This window comes from Crocuta crocuta, unplaced genomic scaffold (genome assembly GCF_008692635.1).
Source record: "Crocuta crocuta isolate KB4526 unplaced genomic scaffold, BGI_CrCroc_1.0 scaffold187, whole genome shotgun sequence".
NCBI classification, from domain to species: domain Eukaryota; kingdom Metazoa; phylum Chordata; class Mammalia; order Carnivora; family Hyaenidae; genus Crocuta; species Crocuta crocuta.
In genome coordinates, this window is record NW_027532196.1 from 1,026,742 (window position 1) to 1,050,758 (window position 24,017).

The 24,017-nt window shown below is 36.5% G+C and overlaps 1 protein-coding gene across 1 annotated transcript in view; it reads right to left on the reverse strand.

Moving 5' to 3' along the window:
• The window catches only part of LOC144242559 (ADP-ribose glycohydrolase MACROD2-like), a 1,445,873-nt gene that overhangs the window by 768,312 nt on the left and 653,544 nt on the right, over positions 1-24,017 (reverse strand). Inside the window, exon 4 of the mRNA XM_077777528.1 lies at positions 5,355-5,471. Within this exon, the coding sequence (XP_077633654.1) occupies positions 5,355-5,471 (117 nt within the window). The remainder of the gene's footprint in view (positions 1-5,354; positions 5,472-24,017) is intronic.

Consider the following 24,017-nt stretch of genomic DNA (forward strand, 5'->3'; position numbering starts at 1 on the left):
ATTCAATAAATATTTAACTTCTCTGAATCTCACTTTCCTCCTATATAAATAATAGAGATTGTGAAAGATCAGGAATTGGCAAACACTTTCATTTTTTCTAAGTTTAAAAAAAAATGTTTATTTATTTTTAAGAGAGAGAGACAGAGTGTGAGTGGGGAGGGGCAGAGAGAGAGGGAGACACAGAATCCAAAACAGGCTCCAGGTTCCGAGCTGTCAGCACAGAGTCCAATGCCAGGTTCAAACTCACAAACCATGAGATCATGACCTTAGCTTAACCCACTGAACCACCCAGGTGCCCCAAGATATTTTTGGACATACAGTTCCTGTTGCAACTACTCAATGCTGTCACATGAAAGCAACTATAGACAATAAGTAAACAAATGCTGTATTCTAATAACATTTTATTTACAAAAACAGGCAACAGGCCTTGGCTAACACCTGCCATAGACTCTCACCCTATTTAAGTGATACTTGAATTATCTGCCATGACCCTAATATGGACTTAGTTTGTTACTGGGAGCAACACATTTAACCACTCTGTACCTGAATTTCTCTGTGTTGAAAGAAAATACCATTACTTGTCATGTCACTTCTTCAGAGATGTTTCAAAAGGATTGATGAGCTAATGTTTCAAAGTACTATGATTTCTTGATGAAGGGCAAAGGAGAAGCATTAATTATTATCAACAGTATCTTTTAAGATACTATCATCTGATTATTTTTGCACCTGGGAATAGAATGAGGATTCAGATTCATATCATTCTATGATGTTCAAACATACTATACTATGGTCTCTCACCCTACAGTCTCTTTGTGAATGATTAATAAAAACCTGTGAGTTGGATGCTAATATTACCCTTTGATATTTTCTAAAGATTAAATGGAAAGAATAAAAGAAACAGATTCTATCATTTTATATATACAGATTTCAATATTTTTCCATCTATTATTCATGATTATTCAGCCTTAAAGCCTAAAAAGTAAGCATTCTCAAGGAATAGAATAGACATGTGAGGCAGGCTGAAAATCATTAAAGTGGATGTGGTTTATTTGTTGACCTTTAGAAGAAGCTCCATTAAAAGTAAAATTCTTAGACAAGAGGCTTTGGAATAGATGTACATTAAAATATGATTTAAAAAACACAACGAATAATTGATACTGATTTCATCATTTCTCAGGAAGATTAACATAAATTTCTTTTACATCTTACCCATCACCACGTAATGTGCCACCTTTAACAAGTAATTCATTTAGTAGATGTTTCTCTAGTATCCATTGTCTTCAAGGGACTGATAGAAAGGTGAAAAGCTTGCATATATAACAAAAAGTAGTAAAAAAATGCCCTCAGTGTGTTAACAAGCAGTATTTAGGACTTCAGGAATTTGAAGGAAAAAGAAGGTGCTTTTACCTTAGTTGATAAGGGAAGACTTGTCTCATGGCAAAAGGGGTATTTGAGCTTTCTGGAAGATAGAAAAGGAGCAAAGAAAGAGCTTTCTAGATGACCCCAAATACAGACCCCATGCACAGGCATTCTACTATCAGCAAATCTGATGATGTAAAAGGTTATAAGTAGTTCAAGATACGACATTAAATCATGGAAGGCCAAAGGTAATCAGGCTAACAAGCCTGGGTTTAAAGAAAGACCCATCCAAGGATTTTGAGAGGAATGGAATTAGGTTTGACTCATTTGTGCAACAATTAGATTTTGAGCACCTATTATGTGTCAAACATTTTTTCTAACCTGTATGGACACAGCAATAAGTGAAAATGATGCAGAAAAAAATTTCTACTCCCATATTCATAGAGCGAGATAGACAATAAACAAAATCAATAAGTAAATGATAACATGTATTTGAAGGTTAAATACTAGAGACAAGCAATTATAAATAAGGCAGAAAAGCAATTATAAACAAGTTGGTTAGGGTGATATTGGAGGTTACATTTAAGCAAAGATTTGAAGTAGGTTGGGAAGCAAGCCATATAGGTATGTAGAATAGAATTCCAGGCAGGAGGAATGCTAATGTAGACGCATTACAGATCAGCAAAGCAAACTGTGTGAGCAAGGAAGGGGATAGAAGGAGGTGATGTTAGAGATGTGAAGGGGCTCACCTAATCTAGAGTCTTATGGACAATTATAATGATTCGGGTATTAGGAATATTAATCTACTGTCACTGGGCAGAAAGAATTCCAGGAGGGAAAGAATTAGTAGGAGCAACATTTGCAAAGTTATTTTCCAGGTGAAAAGTTCTGAAGCAATTCATGCATTTGATCACTCATTCATTCCCATTAATCCAGCACATATTCAAGAAACACTAGATAGATTTTGACACTAGAACCATGGCTCTGATAGGTAAAGTTCTCCCACATGAAGTTGACACTGGTGGAAAGATGATACCATGAATAGAAAGGTTCCACATGTTGAAAAGCTTCTAAAATGCTATAGAAATCTAAATTTTATTATGAATCTAATATTGTATAAGGAAACGTCCCACAAGGTCCAATTGTATAAATAGTAAATTGGCTTCTTAAGTCATTTCTTTACCAATCGCCTTTAATGAAATATTGACCAATATTCCTTCTACTCTTAAGATTACTTTTGAAAAGAATTATTGGATATTCTACATCAAAAGAAATCAAAACATCCAAACAATGAAGAATAAACTAAATCCCTGAGGCTTATCTTTGCACAAATTATGATGAGTCTCAGAATATAGACTACAAATATGCTTAATTCAAGTACAAGTATTTATGAATAAATTAATTTAGCAAGCATAAGGGAAGCAAAGACCAGTCCAAATTTACCAAGCTTGCCTGTAACCTAGACAATAGCATTTTCCAAACAATTGCTGATGAATGAAGATGTTATCATTGGTGGCTGGATGACTGGCTTTAGTACCCCCATAATGATAAACTTGCTGTCACAGAGGACAGATAGGAACCAGTTCCTGCTGTCAAACTGTCATGGAATTATTAAATATGGAGGGGGAAAATGACCCAAACAGTATGTAATGAGCTCCCTTTTCATTCTCTCTCTACAAAAGCACATCTGTGGATTGTTAATGATTCTGAAATGGATGAACCAAATTGATGAGAAAAGAAAAGCATCTTTCAGATATAGGAAAAGGGAAAAAGAACACACACACACAATGTTTATAAAATATAATTTAAAATATAAAGGCTTGTGAAAGTACTGTGGAAAACTATAATGTAGCATACAGATGTAAGCTATTATTACTCATTTCCATACTGCTTTATTGCTCTCCTTGCTTTTATTTTTATAAATATAGATCATTAATGTCTTAAAATACAGAGAAATACCAAGATTTATTTACAAGTAGTCCATATGTGTAACTTTCATGAGATAGCACTGCCATTTCAGTCTGGAACTTTCTATACTGCTGAATGACTTTTTAATGAGATGTGTCCTGTGGGCTGCACACAGTGACTTGAATGTATATCAGACTCTCGGTATCTCAGTTCACACAGATTTCTGTACCAAGCCCTGTGGACTGGCTTTCATTAACTAGAGTCCTTGTGCCACAAAGACTCAGTTGGCCTAGGATGTCCAGGAAAGCCACACCTTAGCTCAATCATGAAATTCCTCAAGCACAGGTATAGGTGATATTGATCTTTACACTTCAGTGGTATTGCACAAGTCTTCAACAACCCTGGACTAAGCTGGATGACTTATTGGGATCTGAAACTGGAGTAAGGACATTAAACAAAATTATCATGGTGTCAATCCATACAACTAAAGGAACCATTTTATTTGGTCATAGTTAGTGATACTAAGGTTATCTGTCTTCAGAAATCCCAGAGTTATAAAGAATTGCTTATTTGTGCTTTAATACACAGGAAACAAATTGGTAAAGTAATAGGAGACTAGGTCTTATTCCTTAGCTTAAGGACAGACACAAGTCTGAAAATAATCAATATTCTCTTTGTTCTTAAGGTGGTATCAGTTATCTATATCACAAAGGTAGCAAGGTGTTAAAAAGAAAAAAAATGACTAATATTTGTAAACACAGAGTCATAATGCTAGAAAGGGAAATCATGTTTAATACTCAGGTTTTCTGAAACACCACTGTACCCAAAAGACTTTAGTTAACATAAATATACATTCCAAGAGGCAGTGAGGGGCCATTTGGCACATGACTTGATTCTTTCACACAAGGTAAAAACACTAAGAAAGAAAGAAAAGTGAGAAGTCATTGAAGGAAAATTAAACAGTGTACAGCTGTTATACTTTCACTAGAACCCACTGTGAGAAATATAGAATGTAGTTTTATAATGTTTATGAAGAAAAAAACATCATTTTAATATATTACATTTACTACAAAGCCTTAGATTTAAACATACTTCAAAGTAATCTTTCAAATATAACACACTCTCTCCACTCACTCATATGCACAGTGAATTCATTCTTACACAACCTGTCTATACAGAACCCAACAAGTACCTACAGATTGTGCTATAATTTTTTGGTCACATTTTCTCCACTGCAAAGCAACAACAACAACGAAATTCACACTTCACTTTCACATAAAATGTATTCACAGACACAGGCAGTATCATAAGAAGTAGATGAATAGAATAAACAATTAATTGGTGTCCCAGTTTCCAGATCAATGAACACCTTAATGGCACAATGAATCCCTGTACCTCAACTGACCAAGCCCTGAAGATTATGTGATTAAAAAATCTGTGCCTTTAACCAGCTTCTCTCTTACTATTTTTATTCTATACCACCTACTCAGCTGGCTAAAAGACTAGGCAACAAGGTCAATCAAATGCAATACTTCTCTCTATTCAAATATAATGGAAATTTTGACCATTCCACATTCAAAGAGCAAATACATTCTCACACTGACAACCACATTCCATTGGCTTTTCCTGAAAGCAAAGTGTGACAGATGCCTTGGCTGTAATTGCCAATCAGCCTTTACATGGCAGCTGAAAACACAATACATCACTTTGATCTCCTTTGCTCTAAACACATCCACAATCAAGAAACCTGAACAAGGAATAAGAAATTGGCATCATTTCCAGAAGCTGTCACTCCATAGCACTTAAATACTATAATGCATATTTTGCTCATCTGTTTATTTCTCTGTTTCAGAGACACTCTGTTAAAGACCTGAGCAAAAATCACCTACATTCACACACCATATATGTATATTTGAGGAAATATTTGGAAAACACATTTTATTATCAAGTACAAAATCTGAATATAAGCACATTTAATTAAATATCACCATCACCACTTCCTTTTCCAGTTACACACTTGAGGAATAAAACAATGTAAGAGTGCTCATCTGACTTTGAAACGGTGTTTCAAAGAGAGTTGTACTCACATTTTGCAGGCAGGTCATAGCCACATGTGATTTTTGCATGTCCAGTTTCACAGCCATTCAGGTTACGACATTCAGCCAGTAAACAGGGGCCAGCTGCTCTGTGAATACAGCCATCCACTAGGAAAGAAAGAAAGAAGTTGAGTTCATTTCATCTTTTTGGAAGTAAATGGAAAACCTGAGAGAGGAAGAAAAAAGGAGCTCAATTTGTTCCTTCTGGAAATAACCATAGTCTCATGGAAGAAAACCGATGATGTCCAATCCTTCAAAACTATGTTTTCTTGTGTGTGTGTGTGTGTGTGTGTGTGTGTGTGTATGGGTGGGTGTGGGTGTGTGTTTTGTTTGTGTGGTAAGCAGAGGTAGAAGGATTATAGAGTCGTTTACTGTGCTGATAAACATTAAACAACAGTTTCTCTTGGGGGGAGGGAGTCCCTGATTTACAGCATCTTCCATTATCAGTTATGTAAATATCTCCACCATGTCCAATGTCTATCAATTTGATGACACTGAACACAGGGTTGGGAAGAAATGCTAACAATTCTGCCTCCCAAGCTGGTAAGTGTTGTCTTTGACATATCACAGGTTATAGAAGAAAAAAAGTCGAGAAGAAAGTGAGAACAGCACTCTGAAACACCTGTACTCACTCCAAAACTGAGAGTAGAATTAAAGCCATCAAGAAAAGAACCAGACCTCTGAGTTCCCCCTCCCCCAACAGCACAACATAAATACAGCTGTGTTTCTGGACGGTATATTATGGGGCACTAGATGATGGGCAAGGGCAGCTTAGATGTTAGTAAACACCAATAAAGTCACCCTCACATACCTGACAGGCACTAAGCCAAGAACCTCAGCTGCTGCTGCCCTAGCTCCGGGAAATGATCAGCTTCCTGACTTTCACCAACCTCAAGTGTCACCATTCCTCTGGCCTCTCAGCCTCCCCCTTCACACCTGGCCTACCCAGTGAGACCTCGCCTTTTGAAAATGCAAAGGGAGAGAGGCAAACCATGAGAGACTCTTGAATGCTGAGAACAAACTGAGGACTCATGGGTGTGGGGGGGGGGGCAGGGGAGGATGGGCATGGAGAAGGGCACTTGTGGGGATGAACAATGGGTGTTATATGGAAACCAACTTGACAATAAACTATTTGTANGCACATAAATTAGGAAACTGAAAACTTGGGTTCTTAGTTGATATTGATTGGGCCCCTTCGATGGAAAGGAAATGTAAGATTGCTAAAGGAAGGATAAAGAGACAGAGAAAGAGAGTCATTGTAACCTGGGATGTGAAAATAAACCAGGATATTAGAGATCAGAAGGCATCCCCCTGCCTCCCCAGTCCATACCAGCATGTAATTGGTCATTGCTTTTTATTATTGTTATTGTTATTATTAATAATATTAGTATCATTTCTATTGTGAGAGGAAGCCAGATAGTGAATGAGAGGTGGTCAGTGAGAAGCAGATAACTTGTCTAATGTTCTAGATTCTGCTACCAAGGACTGTTGTCCTTGTGGCTGAAGGATCACATCACTGTGGCTGAAGAAGACTCCTAAGGAAACAAGCTCATCTGGGCTGGACTACATCATCCTATATGTAAAGTCCGAGAATGAACCTGGGACCCGAGGACTCTCAAACAAAATGATACCAGACAACTCTGGGCTACAATATATTAGAATAACAAAGTTAAAATGGACTCTGCCTTTACCAGTTATACGATACTCGAGTCTCAGTTTCCTTAGAAATCAGTGTCAATAATGGTACTACCTCACATGGTTCTGCATAGAATTTAAATAACGTAGTTCATGAAAGGCACCAGCATAGTGTTTAACACAGTGTTATGTGTCCCACTGGTAGTTCTCTTAACTATTTAATTACCTAATTAATTACAAATTAATAATTTATCTTAAATCCATCTAGTAGAAATTTTCTTAAATTTTAAAATAACTCCTTTCCTTATTTAAAATTAAGAAATATAGAGAAATAAGAATATGAAAACCACCATTTACTCCACCACTCAGAGAATTTTCAATATGCTCATTCTTTCACTGTTTAGTCACACACACGCTCACACATACAAGTCTTCTCTTACAAAAAAAAAAAGCTTGATAAACTTTCTTCAAATTCTTTCACACAGCATTTTTACCTTTTTTAAAAATGTATTCTATGGAATAATTAACACAAGTGCAAAAGTTTTAAGTAAGAATGTTACAGTTGTTTATAATAGTGAAAACTTGGAACTACTGAGATAGAGAGCTAGTTAGATAAATCAAAGTCTATCAATGTGATAGGCTATTAAGTGGCTATTAAAAAGAATGGGCCAACTCTATACATAAATAGCCCTAAACCAGGAAAGATTTTTAAGTGAAATGTCAGGTTTAGAAGAGTATATAAATAGTACAGCCACACCCATACCTATACACAGATACATGTACATGCATACATATATGTACTTGAAAGATATATTAACACATAAAAAGTGATTATGAGATGGAAAACCAAGGGTGAGACCATTAGGAAGAAAATTAGGCCCTAATTTATGTTTGCATTTTTTACAAGAGCTTCAAGAAAACTAGTTTAAATTGAACTCTTTTTTTTCTTGGCAAAGAGATAGTTACTTAGTTTGAAATGGATAATTAAAATAAGATTTGCTCGTGTACTTAATCATATGCTGTCAAATATTGTCTCCATTATTTAGATTGCAGTGTAATGCAGTTTGTAGATACCTAATTCTCAAAATCTTCATGTTAGACCAGCACTCATGACTGCATTAGGGCAATGAAAGAATGGCTGAAGAGCTATTTAACAATAATGACTTCAGCTTACATTTCTTGAGTGCATCTATATGCCAGCCACTATACCAAGGACGACCTTACCAGGTAGATACTAATTTTATCATCTCCATTTTCTAGAAGTTTAGAAGAGGTTAGTAACTTGCCAATGTTCACAAAATATTGGCAATGTGATTCAAAAGCTCAGTTTTGTCTAATGCAGCAAACATACCCTTACCCATTATAATTCACTGCCTGCACGACTTGAATCCAAGTAGTCTTACCTCAGTCCCTGCATGTGGCATGTTGAACCACCATATTACATTGCTTTTTGATTCCCATCAATTCTACTTATGAGTTATAATGGCCATACAATCAAATATACAGATTTCAAAAGTACAGTTGTGATGAGTTTTAACAAATGTTACTCATGTAGCCATGATATCAATAAAGATCCAAAACTGTTCCATCAACCCAAAAAGTTCTCTTGTGCCCTTTCCATCCAATTTCCCTTCTCACCTTAGAGAGAGAACTCCTTTTCTGATTTTGATCAGCATAGCTAAGTTTTGCCTGTTTTATAACTTCAAACTTCATACAAGAGATGGGGGTTGGGGACTACCTTCTTTTGCTTCTTTTATTTTTGAGATTCATGTGTGTTGTTGCTTGCATCAGTACTCCATTCCTTTTTATTGCTGAGTAATATTCCACTGTTGAAAATTTCATAATTTCATTATCCATTTATGTATGAATAGGCATTGACAATATTTAGTTTTTAGCTATTGTGAATAAATCTGTACAAGTCATTTGTACGACTTACAAGTCCTTGTGTGGCTACATGTTTTCATTTCCACTGGACAAAGAACTATGAGTAAAATCGCTGGGTTGGTATATATTTAACTTTATAAAGAACTAATATGCAGTTTTCCTAAGTGATAAACAAATTTCCATCTACCCCAGCAAAGTATGAGAATTCAAATTTTGAGTTTTTTGGCGTTGTCAGCCTTTTTAATTTTAGCAATTCTAATGGATATAAAGGGGTTTCTCACTGTGATTGCAATTTGCATTTCCCTGATGATTAATGAGGGAAAGCACTTTTGCCGAGTGCTTATTGGCCATTCATATATATTCTTTTTGGAAATGTCTGCTCATGTATTTTGCTAATTTTTATTGTATTTTTATTACTGAGTTGTATTAAATCTGCCATTAGTTCCATCCAAATTTTCTTTTTAACTTCAGGGATATTTTAGATCTTGAGATTTTCATTTGGTTCTTTTTCTTACAGTTTTTGTGTCACTCCTGAACTTTCCCATCTCCCACCTGTCTTTTCATGTAAATGCCTTAACAGATTTTGCATAGTGATTTTAACATCCCTGCCTGACAATTCCAATATCTCTGTCAGCGATGAATTTGTTTAAATTGACTGATTTTCCCCCATGTCTCTGGGTCATATTTTCTGGTTTCTTTCTATGTCCAGTAATTACTGATGACAGATAAACATTGTTAATATGTTGTAAAAGCTCCAAATTACTACAAACAGCACTGAAGTTTGCTCTAGCAAGCAGTTAAATTACTGCCAGGTAATATGGAGGCTTAATTTTAGGCTTTTGTTAAAGCAGATTTATTCCAGTTTTTCCCCTTAATTCTAGGATGTGGTCTTTATTCCTGAAGTATGAAACTCCTGAGTTTCAACAGAAAACCACGGTGTTTGTCAATTCCCTTTAACTTGGGGGAACTAAATTTCTAAACTCTAAATCCCTAAAGTGAGAAACTGAATGCTTTGCTTCTTTCTTTCAGCCTTATAGCTCATGTTTTCTTCCTGGGCTCCTTGGACATCATTATCTGTACATGCACAGTTTAAGGCTCTGCCAAAGATGAGACGTATTATTTACAGATTTGGGTGCTCCCTCCACTGTGACTCTTTCCCTTCAGGTATCCTAATCTAGATTCGTAGTTGTTCTGACCACCCTGAATTCAGTCCTATGATCCCTAAACTCAGTAAAACTACCGCTTTTTATTTGAGACCTATCAGCTACTTCCCATGGTGGGCAAGGAGGGCCCTTGTGGTCAAAGGCATTTAAGTGTGGATCTAACCCAGTGTGGTTTCCTTCTTTCGAAGGTTGAATCCTATTTAGTTGCTTTCTAGTGCCAATAAACAGTTTCTGTCATTGCTTTTATATTTTGTCAAGAATCATAAATTACTATTGGTTGGAAGTCTACTATGATACAACCTTGGCTGCCATTACCAGAAGCTGGAAGTTGCATTTTCTATTGGCTAAAACATGACATATTATTTTAGAGCTATATGTGGCCCTTAGAAAAAGTTCACAGGAGAAAAAGGAAGTGGTATTATAGATTGTATCAATTCTTTACTTGAAAGTGGGTTGTTGTATCTTTGAAAGACAGACAACAATAATAATGTGTCTACATGCACAGACTCAATATGAGAAGTTAAAATTCTCTATTATTAATTCTTTTGCTAGACTTGTTTTCCTAAAATGCAAATCTGATTTGCTATACTAAAGTAATGTTTGCTATTCCCCATATCTTACATTATAAAGCCCTTAATTCCAAATTATGGTCTTTTAGACTTGACAAATGTGGTTCCAACTTAACCTTCCAACTTCACATCATCCCACTCTCTTCCCCCTTGATATCATCTCATCTGACACATCTAAATCCTCATCATTCCCTAAACACAATATAACTTCCTTTTCAAAGTACTCTCTAGCTACTCCAGAATATCTAGCTACACCTCACTGTTTCCTGCCTAGCAAGGTCTTTCTCATTGTTCAACTTCTAGTTCCAATGTTTCCTCCTCTAAAAAGCCATTCACAACATTTACAGGACACAATAATGCCTTTTCATGTTCCCATATTCTGAGTTGTACCCTTATTTTCATACTTATAAATTGTTTTATAGCTATTATATAAATACAGCAGACTAGTTATGTGCTAGAAGTTTCTCTCCTCTAGTCTAGTTCATTAGTTCCTTGAAGGTACAGGAGATTGCTTATTCGTTTTATATCCTTAGTTATCTTAATAACTGACTTTCCGAAAGTGCTTAATACAGTTGAATTAAATGCAAGTAAATTTGGGAGGAAAACTAGTGTAGCTTTTTTTTATTTCTCTATGTTACTGAAGAAATAGTCATCCTAGTTAAATCCAAAAAACCAGAAGTTACAATAAAAAACAAACAAGTGAATAGCTACAATACTGTGGTCATAAGTCTAGTGATGGCTTCCATATTAAAAATGCTAATAGGGGCACCTGGGCGGCTCAGCTGGTTAAGCATCTGACTTTGGCTCAGGTTATGATCTTGATGTTCCTGAGTTTGAGCCCCAAGTCCTGAGTTCGACCTGTGCTGACAGCTCAGAGCCTGGACCCTGCTTCAGATTCTGTGTCTCCCTCTCTCTCTCTGCCCCTCCTCCATTCATGCTCTCTCCTCTGTCTCTCTCTGCCTCTCTCTCTCAAAGATTAAAAAAAAAAAAAAAACATTAAAAATTTTTAACAAATTCACAGAATCGAAAATTTTACCTACTTCTGTGGGTCTGGGGCAGCTGACTGAATATCTGCTCCTTTTCCTTCTCTTAGGGTCAGAATGTAGCAGGCTGAAAAGTGGGAAGATGTGATATTCAACATAGTAGCATTTTTTCTATTTCTCTCATCCTCAGCCCACAGGTGGGAGGGGATGGAGGACTAACAGTCAACACCTGCACTGACAAAGAAAGTATTCAGTCTGACCCAAGATGTTTAAACCTAATTACAACTAAAAAAAAAAAACAAACAAACAGAAAAACAAACAGAAAAACACTAAAACCAACCAAACAAAAAAAATCCAAGACCAAAAGTCTAAAAGAGAAACAAAAGTTGAACATGATATTCCATAGAGCATTAGGACTACCTATGCCTATTATCTTACAAAAGAGATATTCACATAGGAAAAAAGAAATAACTAAACTCTATAAATACATATGTTCACTAAAGTCCACTATTTTTTTTTCTTTTTGGTTATATAACTAGAGAGCAATCCCCATCCTCCTTCGTAGGTATTTGATGTCATGAGATTGAGCTTGTCCAGAGTAGTATTGGTAGAAATGATGTAAGTAGGGGCACCTGGGTGGCTCAGTCAGTTGATTGTCCAACTCTTGATTTCAGCTCAGCTCATGATCCCAGGGTCGTTGGATCAATTCCCATGCCAGGCTCCGTGCTAAGCACGGAGCTTGCTTGAGGTTCTCTTTCTCTGCCCCTCTCCCAAGCTCTCACATGTGCTCTCTCTTTCTCAAATAAATGAATGAATGAATGATGTAACTACTTCTATATCCAATACCTAAAAATGCTGCACACAGTCTTCCACATCATTATCCACTGTCTGCAGGCTGCATGCAGAGGACCCATTGGAATAGTCCAGGTCCCCAGGAGATGGTACAGCAACTAATTGGAAAGTGACTAAATCCCTAAAAGACTGTGGAACAGAGCTCCTCCCACCCTTACTTTCCGTACTAGACTGTCAAGTCAGTGATAGATGAAATTTTATTGTGTAAGGTCACTAAGATTTTGGGATGTTTGTAATAGCAGTTTGCTTTGACTACTTTTACTTCTACTGTAAATACCATAATGGTAATTTTCATTCAGCTTGAATACTGCTTTTTAAAAAACTTTTATGGGAAAAAATCATATTTTACTTTAGAATGAACATATTGTCTTAGGCAAGTTCATTTCCTTAGGTATGCCTCAGAATTCTTAATCATGCTAAATGCTGAGGAGTCTGTGAACACCAAAGCCAGGCTGTTCTATTCATTCAAATAGTTGTTCCTCTTACTTTGTGATTGAAAGCAGACTAATAGAAGATAAATGCTGAGGACTGCCTAAAAACTGTCTGTGGTATGATTAGCTAGTAATGGAGTGAACACTGTGGTCACTCATAGAGCTGTTCTTCATCAGGGCTAAGAGGAGTCTTCCAAAGACCACATTTTCTGCTGTACTGACATATCTGTCATTTACCATCCTGACAAGTGAGACCAAAATGCTTGCAGGCAGATGGTTAACTAAGGCAAGGGACTTTAGCTCCTGGCATATTTCCTCCAGTTATTTAACAATAGCTAAATCCAGAAGACTTCAGCTTATTAATTATACCACCTTGGTTAGGTTTCCTTACACCATAACCTAGATAATTAGACTGTCTTGGATAGGGTAGAACAATGGGTTTCAGTTGTGCTTGAGGGGGTATTATTCTTCACTTGTGTCAATAGTACCTTGAGGTGTAGAGTTTGAGTATGTTTGTATAGGGTAGTTTTACCCCACGATTTAAATAGCTAAAGTAAAGACAAAAGAGATGGGACATGAAACCACATCAATTTTTCTGACCTAAGATTTATTTTATCCCATATATTCCAATCTGCCTCTTTGGTATTCCTCAGATAAAGCTCCCCATTTTATATACAGAAGAATAACTTGATCCTGAAAACAGGAAAGAAGTAAGCCACAAAGCACCGAACAGGAATCCATCAGATACAGTGCATGAGGAAATGTAAGAGCTAGCAAAAAAAGGACCAGGGAAGAGTTCTAAATATGTGTTTTGAAAAATACTAAACATACTATTTAGCAAAATCCAGTTATTTTATAAACTGGCCCTATGAGCTTTCTTCTTTGTTTTACAAAGACAAATTTTTAAACAGTTTTTAGCAAGGAGGATTTTGAAGTTCTTAGATCTGTACATATTCATTTAATCTTCTTTTGTAAATAAGAGACAGTAACTTAATCTAAAAGCAACCACATAAATCATATTAGCCTGAAAAATAAGAGACTCTCTCATTGAATATATCTTTTAGAAGCCCAAGAGAATACAACAGAGTTCTTTCCAAATCAAATCAACATAAATTTATTAAACAAATACCTTGCACAAAGCACTCTGCAAGAAGCTGTGAAGAAATCAAATGATGATAATAATATGTAACATCTTTTGAGGATTTACAATGTGCCTTCTGGTATGCTAAATGACTTGCAAGCTTTCCCTTTATAAGAGGAAGTACTACAAGAATGGAAAGAGGATGATTTTGGACTCAGAAGGCAGAGGTTTGTTTCCTAGTGCCGCCATTGTAGCTCCCCATACTCTGATTTTCTCACCTGTAAAACAGGGGCCTTTATAAGACTCTATTCAAAACCATAGGGTTCTTGTGAGTAATGAGTTGTTATACGACAACTACTTTGAATAATGCTTGGCATGTAGCAAGTATATAGTAAATGTTGATTATGTTATTACATTTAATCATCATACAATTTTTTTACAGGTAGGAACTATTAGGATGACTACTTAACAAAGAACCAGAAGTTAAGGAATTAGTGCAAGATTACATAGAAGCTGGGGTCAGAACTCATGTCTGCTTGAACTTAATCTATGCCCTTAATCCCTACTCTCTTCTATCTCCATTAAAACAGTGGTCCCTTCCCTTGGGAGGCAAGTGGATAATATAGAAATGCTCAGAACCATGTTTTCACTGAAATAAAAAGTATCAGCAATATATAGAATATTTTAGTTACGGAGAATATGTCTTTTAATAGATCAAAAAATAGGGAAATATGTCACATGTTAATATGTTATATTTTATAAAGTTCTTTTTTAAAATTTTGTTTAATGTTTATTAGTTTTGAGAGACAGAGAGAGTTCAAGCAGGGGAGGGGAAGAGAGAGAGGGAGACACAGAATCAAAAGCAGGCTCCAGGCTCTGAGGTATCAGCACAGAGCCCAACACAGGGCTCAAACTTACAGTCCGTGAGATCATGACCTGAGCTGAAGTTGGCCATTTAACCAACTGAGCCACCCAGGCACCCCTATAAAGTTCTTTGACAAAATTACCACATATTTCATAACAGTTTTGTGAGGTGTTCCTGGACTTTATTACTTTTCTCATTTTATAGTTGAAGAAACTCAACCAGTGCAAGAATAAATGTCTAAGGTCATCTACCTGTTAATTGGCAGATATGAATTCAAGTTTTATTGATTTTAAAGTGCATCAATATCACCTAAGAAACCTCAAAAAAATGTGGATTCCTAGATCCAACCTCAAATCCATAGGATCAGTTTCCCTAGCAGTAGGATCCAGAATCTACATTTACTAATCTCAACAGATAACACAGATACACAGTACCAACGGAAAACTTTAAGAATCACTCCTCTGTATCATCGTGTTTTCTTGACAGACCTCCAAGGAGTGGTGAGTAGTTGGGTCTATAGCAAGTAATCTGAGAATTCACTGGATGCAGTCATGAGTCCTAGCTTGACAAATCACAAGATCCCTTTTAAATTTAATTAGAGCTATAGTCCCCAATAAGTTCTAATCAAATATGGAAAGAATCCCTGTCCTTAACTGTTTGTATTTAAGGCAGGCAATATTAACTGAAACTAGAACTGAAGTCCAGTAGTAAATCAAATCTTGATTAAATGCTGTTTCACTCAAAGAGAGATATGGTAATCATGAAATGACTAAAAATGACCATAAAGGGGTCCCTGGTGTATGGTCTCCAAAGTAAGTTTACAAGACATCCATAAAAGAGAGAGAAGAATATATTTAGATTTTTTCTGATATTTATATTGTACATAAAATAAGAATGAAGTTCAAATTTACTAATATTTAACACAGATATTGACAATAGTACTTGTACATAATTTACAGGTAAACACAAACTTATGCCAGGCCAACTTGCTTGAGGATAAGAGACTACATGGAACAAAGGCCAGCTATCCCAGCTAAGGACAACCTAGACTAGTCAGCACTCAACTTTCCTACCAACTGACCACAAATAAATATGTGAGAACTGTCCATGAGAACTGTCCAGCTTATTGGACACAGAAGTATGAGTTATATAAGTTATATAAGTAATTGCTTTAAGCCACTAAATTTTGGGGGTGATTTGTTACTCAGAAAGGCTAACTGATATGTTTAGCCATCATCATCAGAAAAAAATACACAAAGGAAAAAGGTTAGGGGCACCTAGGTGGCTAAGTTGGTTAAGCTTCCGAATTCGGCTCAGGTCATGATCTCATGGTTCGTGAGTTCAAGCCTTGTGTTGGGCTCTGTGCTGCAGCTCAGAGCCTGAAGCCTGCTTCAGATTCTGTCCCTCTCTCTCTACCCCTTCCACACTTGCACTCTGTCTCTCAAAAATAAATAAACATTTTTAAGATTGAAAAAAATCCTTTAAGAAAGAAAAAGGTTAAATAGCTGTTAAAAACTCTTAGGAAAGAAAAACAATATAGCTGAAGTAATCAGGTGAAAAGTTGATTCCATTAGAGGTCACCTGTAGCCTGCATGGAAGATTTATGTGTCAGGTACTAAATAGCATCAGTGTTCCCTTTAGGGAGGAGAAGAAATATCTGTTAGAAAAAGCAATACACTGACAAGGAGATCCACATCTTGAAGCTTCACAGATGCAAGGAATTAAGCTATCTGAAACAGCCTTGGGCTGACTTAAAAATTAACTTCTGTTATAAACCCCCTGATCTCACTGGTCAATTTGACTATGAAACTCTCCTGTGGTCCCAGGAGAAGATAACAAATGTAAGAGAATAAACATTTACACATTTCTTAGCTCAGAAATCTGGAACAATTTTCAGTTAAGGGTCATACATATAGCTTACTTCATCTCTGATCTTAAAAGCTTAGAAACTGATCTTTAAAAATTAGCAGAGAATTGTTTCAGAGGATCTAAGACCTACCTAATTGTATAGATACCCAACAAACAATGATTTTTGATCTCTCTTGTTAAACTTGAATTCTCAAGTGAGAATAAAAGAATATCCCTCAAATTTCTGAGTTGACAAAACATTAGAAAGGAAACAGCAGGCAAAAGTCCCAACAGATCAATGGAGGGAGCCAGGACAGTGCTGACCATATCACTAAAGAAGAAATGGCAGCCAGAAGAACCTAGAATGTGCCAGTCTAACAGCCAAATGATCTTAAGATGGTTTCTATTTCATTAGCTCTCACCAGGAAGGGATATTTCCATTAGCAATAAAGCTGAATTTACTCGAGGTAGATACTAGTAAAGAACCCAGGGAAGAGAACGATCATATTTCTCTGGAAGTCCAAAGAGATGGTCTGATGAAGGGTAAACTTGCCATCAGAGATGACAGGGATTTCAGGCAAAGGATATATTAGCTGGTGCCCCAAAACCTCAGTAATAAATCAATCTCTCTCTCTCTCTCTCTCTCCCCTCTCTCCTCTCTCCCTCTCTCTTCCCTCTCTCCCCTCGCCTTTTAAATTTGGCAAGTTTGCTTGGGAAGAAAAAGAATATCCAATTCAGTTCTTATTCAAGGGCAACCACGGGGCACCTGGGTGGCTCGGTTGGTTAAGCGTCCCACTTCGGCTCAGGTCATCATCTCACAGTTCATGGGTTCGAGCCCCACATAGGGCCCTGTGCTGACAGCCAGCTCAGAGCCTGGAGCCTGTTTTGGATTCTGTGTCTCCCTCTCTCTCTGACCCTCCCCTGCTCATGCTCTCTCTCTCCCTCTCTCTCTCTCAGAAATAAATAAGAAAACATTTTTTTTTTTAAAGGGCAACCTCATTCCTCCAACCCAAGCAGAGACCCTTCTCAAAGAACTATGAAAAGGCAGGTCTTAACACGATATCCTTTGAAAGAATAACTGGCAAATCTGATGTTAGCAGGGTCTAAGCATTAATGGAAATTTTGACCTTAAGTAAAGAAGCAATAATAACTGTATTCTCAGAAGCAGCCATAATAGATCTGGTTCTAGAGTGTGGCTTTGCCTGGGTTAAAGGCATAGATTGTGCCCTTGTTTCTGGGGGAGTCTTCTTAATAGAGAGTAGGTCAAACAGAAATGCAATGTGAGAGAGATCTCTTTCTTTCCAAGAAATAAAAAATGAGTCAACTTGCATAGTTCCTCTTCTATTGGAAACTTCTCAGTGGCTGGGGACACAAGTTCAAAACTAGGGATGATGTAGGTCAATGTTAACAGATGCTTCCAAGACAACCTCATCTGTTTTATCAGAAAATGAGACCTATGGAGAAAAGTAATCTTTCCTCAAGGAATTCAGCTTTTAAACTTCAATCGTGTTATAGAATCTTTTCTCCTCATTTTCTTCCTACAAAGAAGTAAATATGTCATTTTGTGGTTCATACTCCCATCTGCTTCAGGAAATACTAATGGTTTCAGGTGAGATGATAAAGGATTAAAAATCTTTAAGACAAAAAAGAAGTCTCTCTGAACTTTCAATTCGTTTTCTAAAGGAAAATGATAAAAAAGCCTGTCAGTATATACGTATTTGCAAAAATACACAATCTTGACATACACAAAAGAAAATCATTGTTTTGGTAAATTAAACTATTTGCCACTCACTCTGCTGGAGTATTAAAAGGACTAATGCCTCAATATAACATAGGCTGGGTAGGAGATAAACAACAAGTAGTCCTTCTCCCGCAAAGTCCACACATGGAAATAGCATTTATTGCCCCAATCCAAATGTCGACTTCCTCTTCCCCCATTATTTACTTTCAACAGGAGCTTTGAGGAATAATCTTATGTGAAGGAAAAAAAAAAAAAAAAAGCTTAGGGGCAAAAAACACTGTGATTGTCAAGCGATAAAATTATTCTTTCTTTTTGACTTTTGTTTTTGAGTTTAATTAAAGAAAAAGTTGACCACTTACTAAAGACTAATTTTTAGAAAAGGTTTGGCTCTATTTTTTAATAGCAATAATCCAATCACTAGAGCTTATAGGAGTTTATAATTTTGGTGAAATTCTCTTATTTCTTTCTAATAAAAAATTCAATATTTGTGCCTGCATGGATGAAGATTTTGCCTTAACAATCCTAAACTCTCATGGGAATATGTTAGTAAAAATTCTCAGAGGAAAAAAAAAAAGCAGCACATATCAAATTAAATTTTATCAATAAAAGACAGTATTTAACCTAAAACAGTAAGAGAATAGAATGAATAGTATCCATGTAATTTTTGTAACTAAAATTGCATTCCCATGTGCACACTTAAAATATTTCTAAAAAAATAGGTTGAGATTGTTTTTTTTCCAGAAAATGTTTCCACATTTAAAAAAAAAAAAAAAAGGAAAGAAAGAAATTCAGAATTTTTCTTTTGGGAACCAAAGTAGTAATTTGGCCAGTGGAGCCTCAAGGAGTATCCTGGTATAATCTGACCCACTGATGGGCATTCAATCCCCAAATCCCAGGCCTATGTTATTTTAATGTCACTTAAACTCCCCACTTCCAGACCCTCAAAGATGCCCTCCTACTATAAGGTTGCTGCTTAAGGAAAATAAATTTCTAGAAGCAAATGGAACAATACTTTCCATTTGCTTCCCCTTTTCAAATGCACGTCTAGTCATTGGGCACAAAGTGCTTGTTCTATGGCCTCTTCCAGACAAACTCCTTCTAAACCTGTGTGTTCCTACAAAACGCCAAATGTTTCTCACTAGGATGGCAACTGAATGTGACGAAAAAGTCACAAAGTTTTCTGCTATAGAAAGTTCTATTTGGTGAGAACTTTTAATTCACATGTTCACTCACTAAAAATAACGAAATGCAGGGCTGACAAGTGGTGGTGATCACGGGAGAGGGTAAATGGTTTTCTCTGTGCCGATAAGGAAAGTTTTGTCCATTCTTCAAATTCACAGAAAAGAGACTTCAGAGAGGAGAAAGTCATGGCTTGGATAACCCTGCAGCTCATCCAAATGTCTCTTTTCTTTTTTCCCCAGCACAACTATTTTGTTCCACCTAAAATGCTTGTGGGGGAAGTTAAAACAAGCCACGTGTGCTTTCCTCCACAAAGGAGTCCTATATTTTAACATAGCACAAGCATCCAACACCTCAAATGGTTTTGAAGAAAGCTGTGTTTATTATGTGGGCTTATGAAATAAAAAGTACAAACTTTCTCATCCTGGAAAAATATGCAATGAAATTTACAGCCAAAATAAGGAAGCTGTGCATAATGTAACACTTGGCAAGAATTTTAATCAGTGGATTGGCAAAGCTAGATGCAATACCTCAGTTCCTTTCAGACATGTCTGAGCTTTCTTAATTTAAATACCACACACTGGGTCTGGGGAGACCATTTAGGAGAGACATTGTCCTTTCTGCAGGAATGCTGAAGAGCAACACAAGCTGACTGAAAAAGGAGCACTGTGGATGTGATAATAGTTTCAACCTCTGGGAATGGAAGATGGCAAGAGATAGACACACTGTTATTGTAGAGCAAAGCAACACAGATTTACATTATGATAAAGCATTCCAGCCACATTACTTTAAGTAGGCAAAGATGCTTCCAGGTATCAGTCTGACTCAGTTTGGCTCTAAAGAGCATAATTCTGGACTTTGTCAGGAGTTTTCACGCAGGATTGTTGTTTTCCCAGTTGGAAAACAACAGAATTATCCAGTAGCCCTCAATTCCTGAGCAGCCTGACAGCAGTTTAAATGAGTCGAAAGTCAGGTCACATAATGTGGACCCAAACTGACCATCACAGAAAGAGTTATAATGTGATGAAAAGCTCCAGGGAACCTATTAAATCCACCATCCCTGTCAGGATGGAACAAGAGCGATCCTGCCTCCACAGCTACAATTTTTAAAGGGCCCACTCAGAAAATAGTGTATTCTTCTGTCATCTTCACGGCACTCTAGTAATTAGTAATCTGGTATATCTAATCAAATCCCAGGGACCGAAATGTTAAGACTTAAAAGTCAAATGATAGAGATGTAACGTACACAGGGTTTGGACCTAACTGTATCACATGGAATTTTTTTTCTTTAAAAAATATTTTAATAGGGCGTCTGTGTGACTCAGTCATTTAAGCATCTTACTTTGGCTCAGGTCATGTTCTCAGTTCGAGAGTTCGAGCACACATCAGGCTCTGTGCTGACAGCTTGGAGCCCACAGCCTGCTTTGAATTCTGTGTCTCCCTCTCTCTCTCTGCTCCTCTCCCTTGCTCACATTCTCTCTCTCTCTCTTAAAAATAAACATTCAAATTTTTAAAAAGTGATTTTAAAAGATTACATGTCCTTAAATTTGCAAATGGAGCAAGGTATACAAACACAGGATGCTTAAACATGTTCTGCAATAGAGGTACTTGGGTGGCTTGGTTGTTTAAGCATGTGACTTTGGCTCAGGTAATGATCTCACAGTTTGGAAGTTCGAGCCCCGCATCGGGCTCTGTGCTGTGCTGATAGCTCAGAGCCTGGAGCCTGCTTCGGATTCTGTGTCTCCCTCTCTCTCTGACCCTCCCTTGCTAATGCTCTGTCTCTCTCTCTCTTAAAAATAAACATTTAAAAAATGTTCTATAATGACTCAGAACTATAGAAGCTAAATGAGAGATGGGAAGGACACTTTTCTCCAATGCACAGGAATCACAGGTCAAGGAACACAGAAAGCTCTTAATTCCTTGTAAACTTCCCTAAGAATGTTTTAAGATTTAATTCAGAAATATTATCTATTTAGAGAAAATGATTACTGTTTTTATGCTACAGTATTTATTTGCTAGGTAATAAAGAATTTATATGCATCATAAATATCTGGAACAAGTTATGATTTGGGGGCTTTTCTCTGTTTTAAGTTTTATGGCACCAGAAATTAAAGTGAATACAGCTTGGGATGCCATCACTTTATCAGTCATTCCTGGTGCACATTTGGCTCCTAAGTCTCAAAGGGAAGAGCAGAAAGCTGAAATCTTGGTAGTTCTGTGAAACCACACCTCATGGACTGTGTTCTTGGCCTATTTTAATTTGAACCCTATAGAAAAGGAATCTATGTTTTTTGTGTTTCATTTTTTTAAGTACATTTAGAAGAGCATATCTCCTTTTAGCAAATAGTATAATGACAATCCTGATAGTTTCTGCTGAAAATGAATATTGGAACTGATGAAAAATACACCCAGTATATTACCAGAGGGCTCAAGGAAATGGTACTTCCAAATTCAAATGGAGTACATGATACCTAATAATACAGGGAGAATGTAATGGAAGTGGTTTTGAATGGAGAGATAAAAGTGCCCTGGAGAATTTGAAGACCAGGCCCAAGAGCTCTGGGAGAAAACAAAATTCAAAGGATGGATATATGTAAGTTAATTACACTGGGAAAGATGGCTTGAGAGAAAAAATAATAAACTAGTTTAGGGGCATGAAAATTACTTCAGTATGATTGATATCAGGTACAAATGCTTGGCAATTAAAGGGAAAAAATGTGAGGCTTGAGTAATATAAAATCAGCAAGCATAATATCTGAGCAAGCGAGGCATTTCCAACAAAAGAGAAAGCAAAACATACAACAAAATGGAAAGAGTAAAAAAAGAAAGAAGATCATCCCTACCTTTATATGTCTATTTCTTTATCAAAGTCATGTTTAAAAATGTAATTTATTAGGTCAATACTTAGCATCCTTTTTTTTAATGTTTCCAATTTTTTATAAAGCTATCTCCTTTGCCCTTTCCCTCCATACTGCAATTAAAAATAAATAAATAAACTGTTCATTGAAATCTTAACTAGTAATTCCCTCCTAACTCTTCAAATAGTTAATTCTGATCACTAAGAGCAGTAAAATGCTGTTTAATCAGGCACTTTTCTAGTACCTTGTTTATTCACTTTTTTTTTTTTTAATTCACTGAAGCTTCCCAAGGCACTACCATGTGCCAGGTACAACTCAGTATTGTGGATAGAGCTATAAAGAGGCATTACTTCTAACAATATGGCATCAGAGTTAAATGTCAAAATTAAGATATCTAGTTACAATGGAGTAGTACTAAGCCATTAAAAGGAATGAGATTTTGGGGCACCTGGGTGGCTCAGTCGGTTAAGTGCCTGACTTTGGCTCAGGTCATGATCTCACGGTTCAGGGGATGGAGCCCCACATTGGGCTCTGTGCCGACAGCTAGCTCAGATCCTGGAGCCTGCTTCTGATTCTGTGTTTCCCTTTCTCTCTCTGCTCACGCTCTCTCTCTCTATATATCATAAATAAATAAAACATTAAAATTTAAAAAAAAAGGAATGAGATTTGGCCATCTGTGCCAACATGAATGGATAAACAGGGTATTTACACTAAATGAAATAAGTCAGAGAAAGACAAATACTATATGATTTCACTTGTATTTGGAATCTAAACAAAACAAAACAACCAGCCAACACCCAACCAAAAAGCAAACTCTTAAAATACAGAAAACAAACTAGTGACTGCCAGAGGTGAAGTGGGTGGGAGGGGAAGGGGGTGAGGGAGGATGGGTGAAATAAATAAAAGGAATTAAGAAGTACTAATTTCCAGTTACAAAATAAGTAAGTCACAGAGTTGAAAAGCACAGCCTAGGGAATGTACTTAATAATTCTGTAATAACTTTGTATGACAAAGTTGTGACATATGGAGATTATACTTATTCTGCTGAGCATCCAGTAATGTATAAAATTATTGAATCAATACGTTTTACATTTGAAACCAATGTAACATTGTATATTAATTGTTCTTCAATGAAAACAAATTAAATATATCTAGCAAAGTTCTTTGTCCTTATATCAGAGGGTTTTTCAGTGTTTCTCTACTTTACTGTGGTAGGCACAATCTGCCTTCAAGATGAAATCCTAATGCTGCCCTTCGGTAACTTCTCTCTGCCACACCAGTATCTGTTATCCCTCTGAATTTGGACGAGTTTTGTGAAGATGGCAGTTCCAGATTCATAAAGGATGGGCAAATTTTTCATTCGCCACTACTATTCATGATACTAGGTAAGTTGGTTAGCTCTTTCGAGCCTTATTTAGAGAATGGAAATAATAATTCTTATCTTTAAGGATGTTCTTGAACATTAATTTGGATCAAGAATATAAGGCACTTCAACATGGTAGAAGCTCATTAACTGGGGATGATGTAATTACCATTCATCATTTTTTTTTTCTTATATCAGGGAT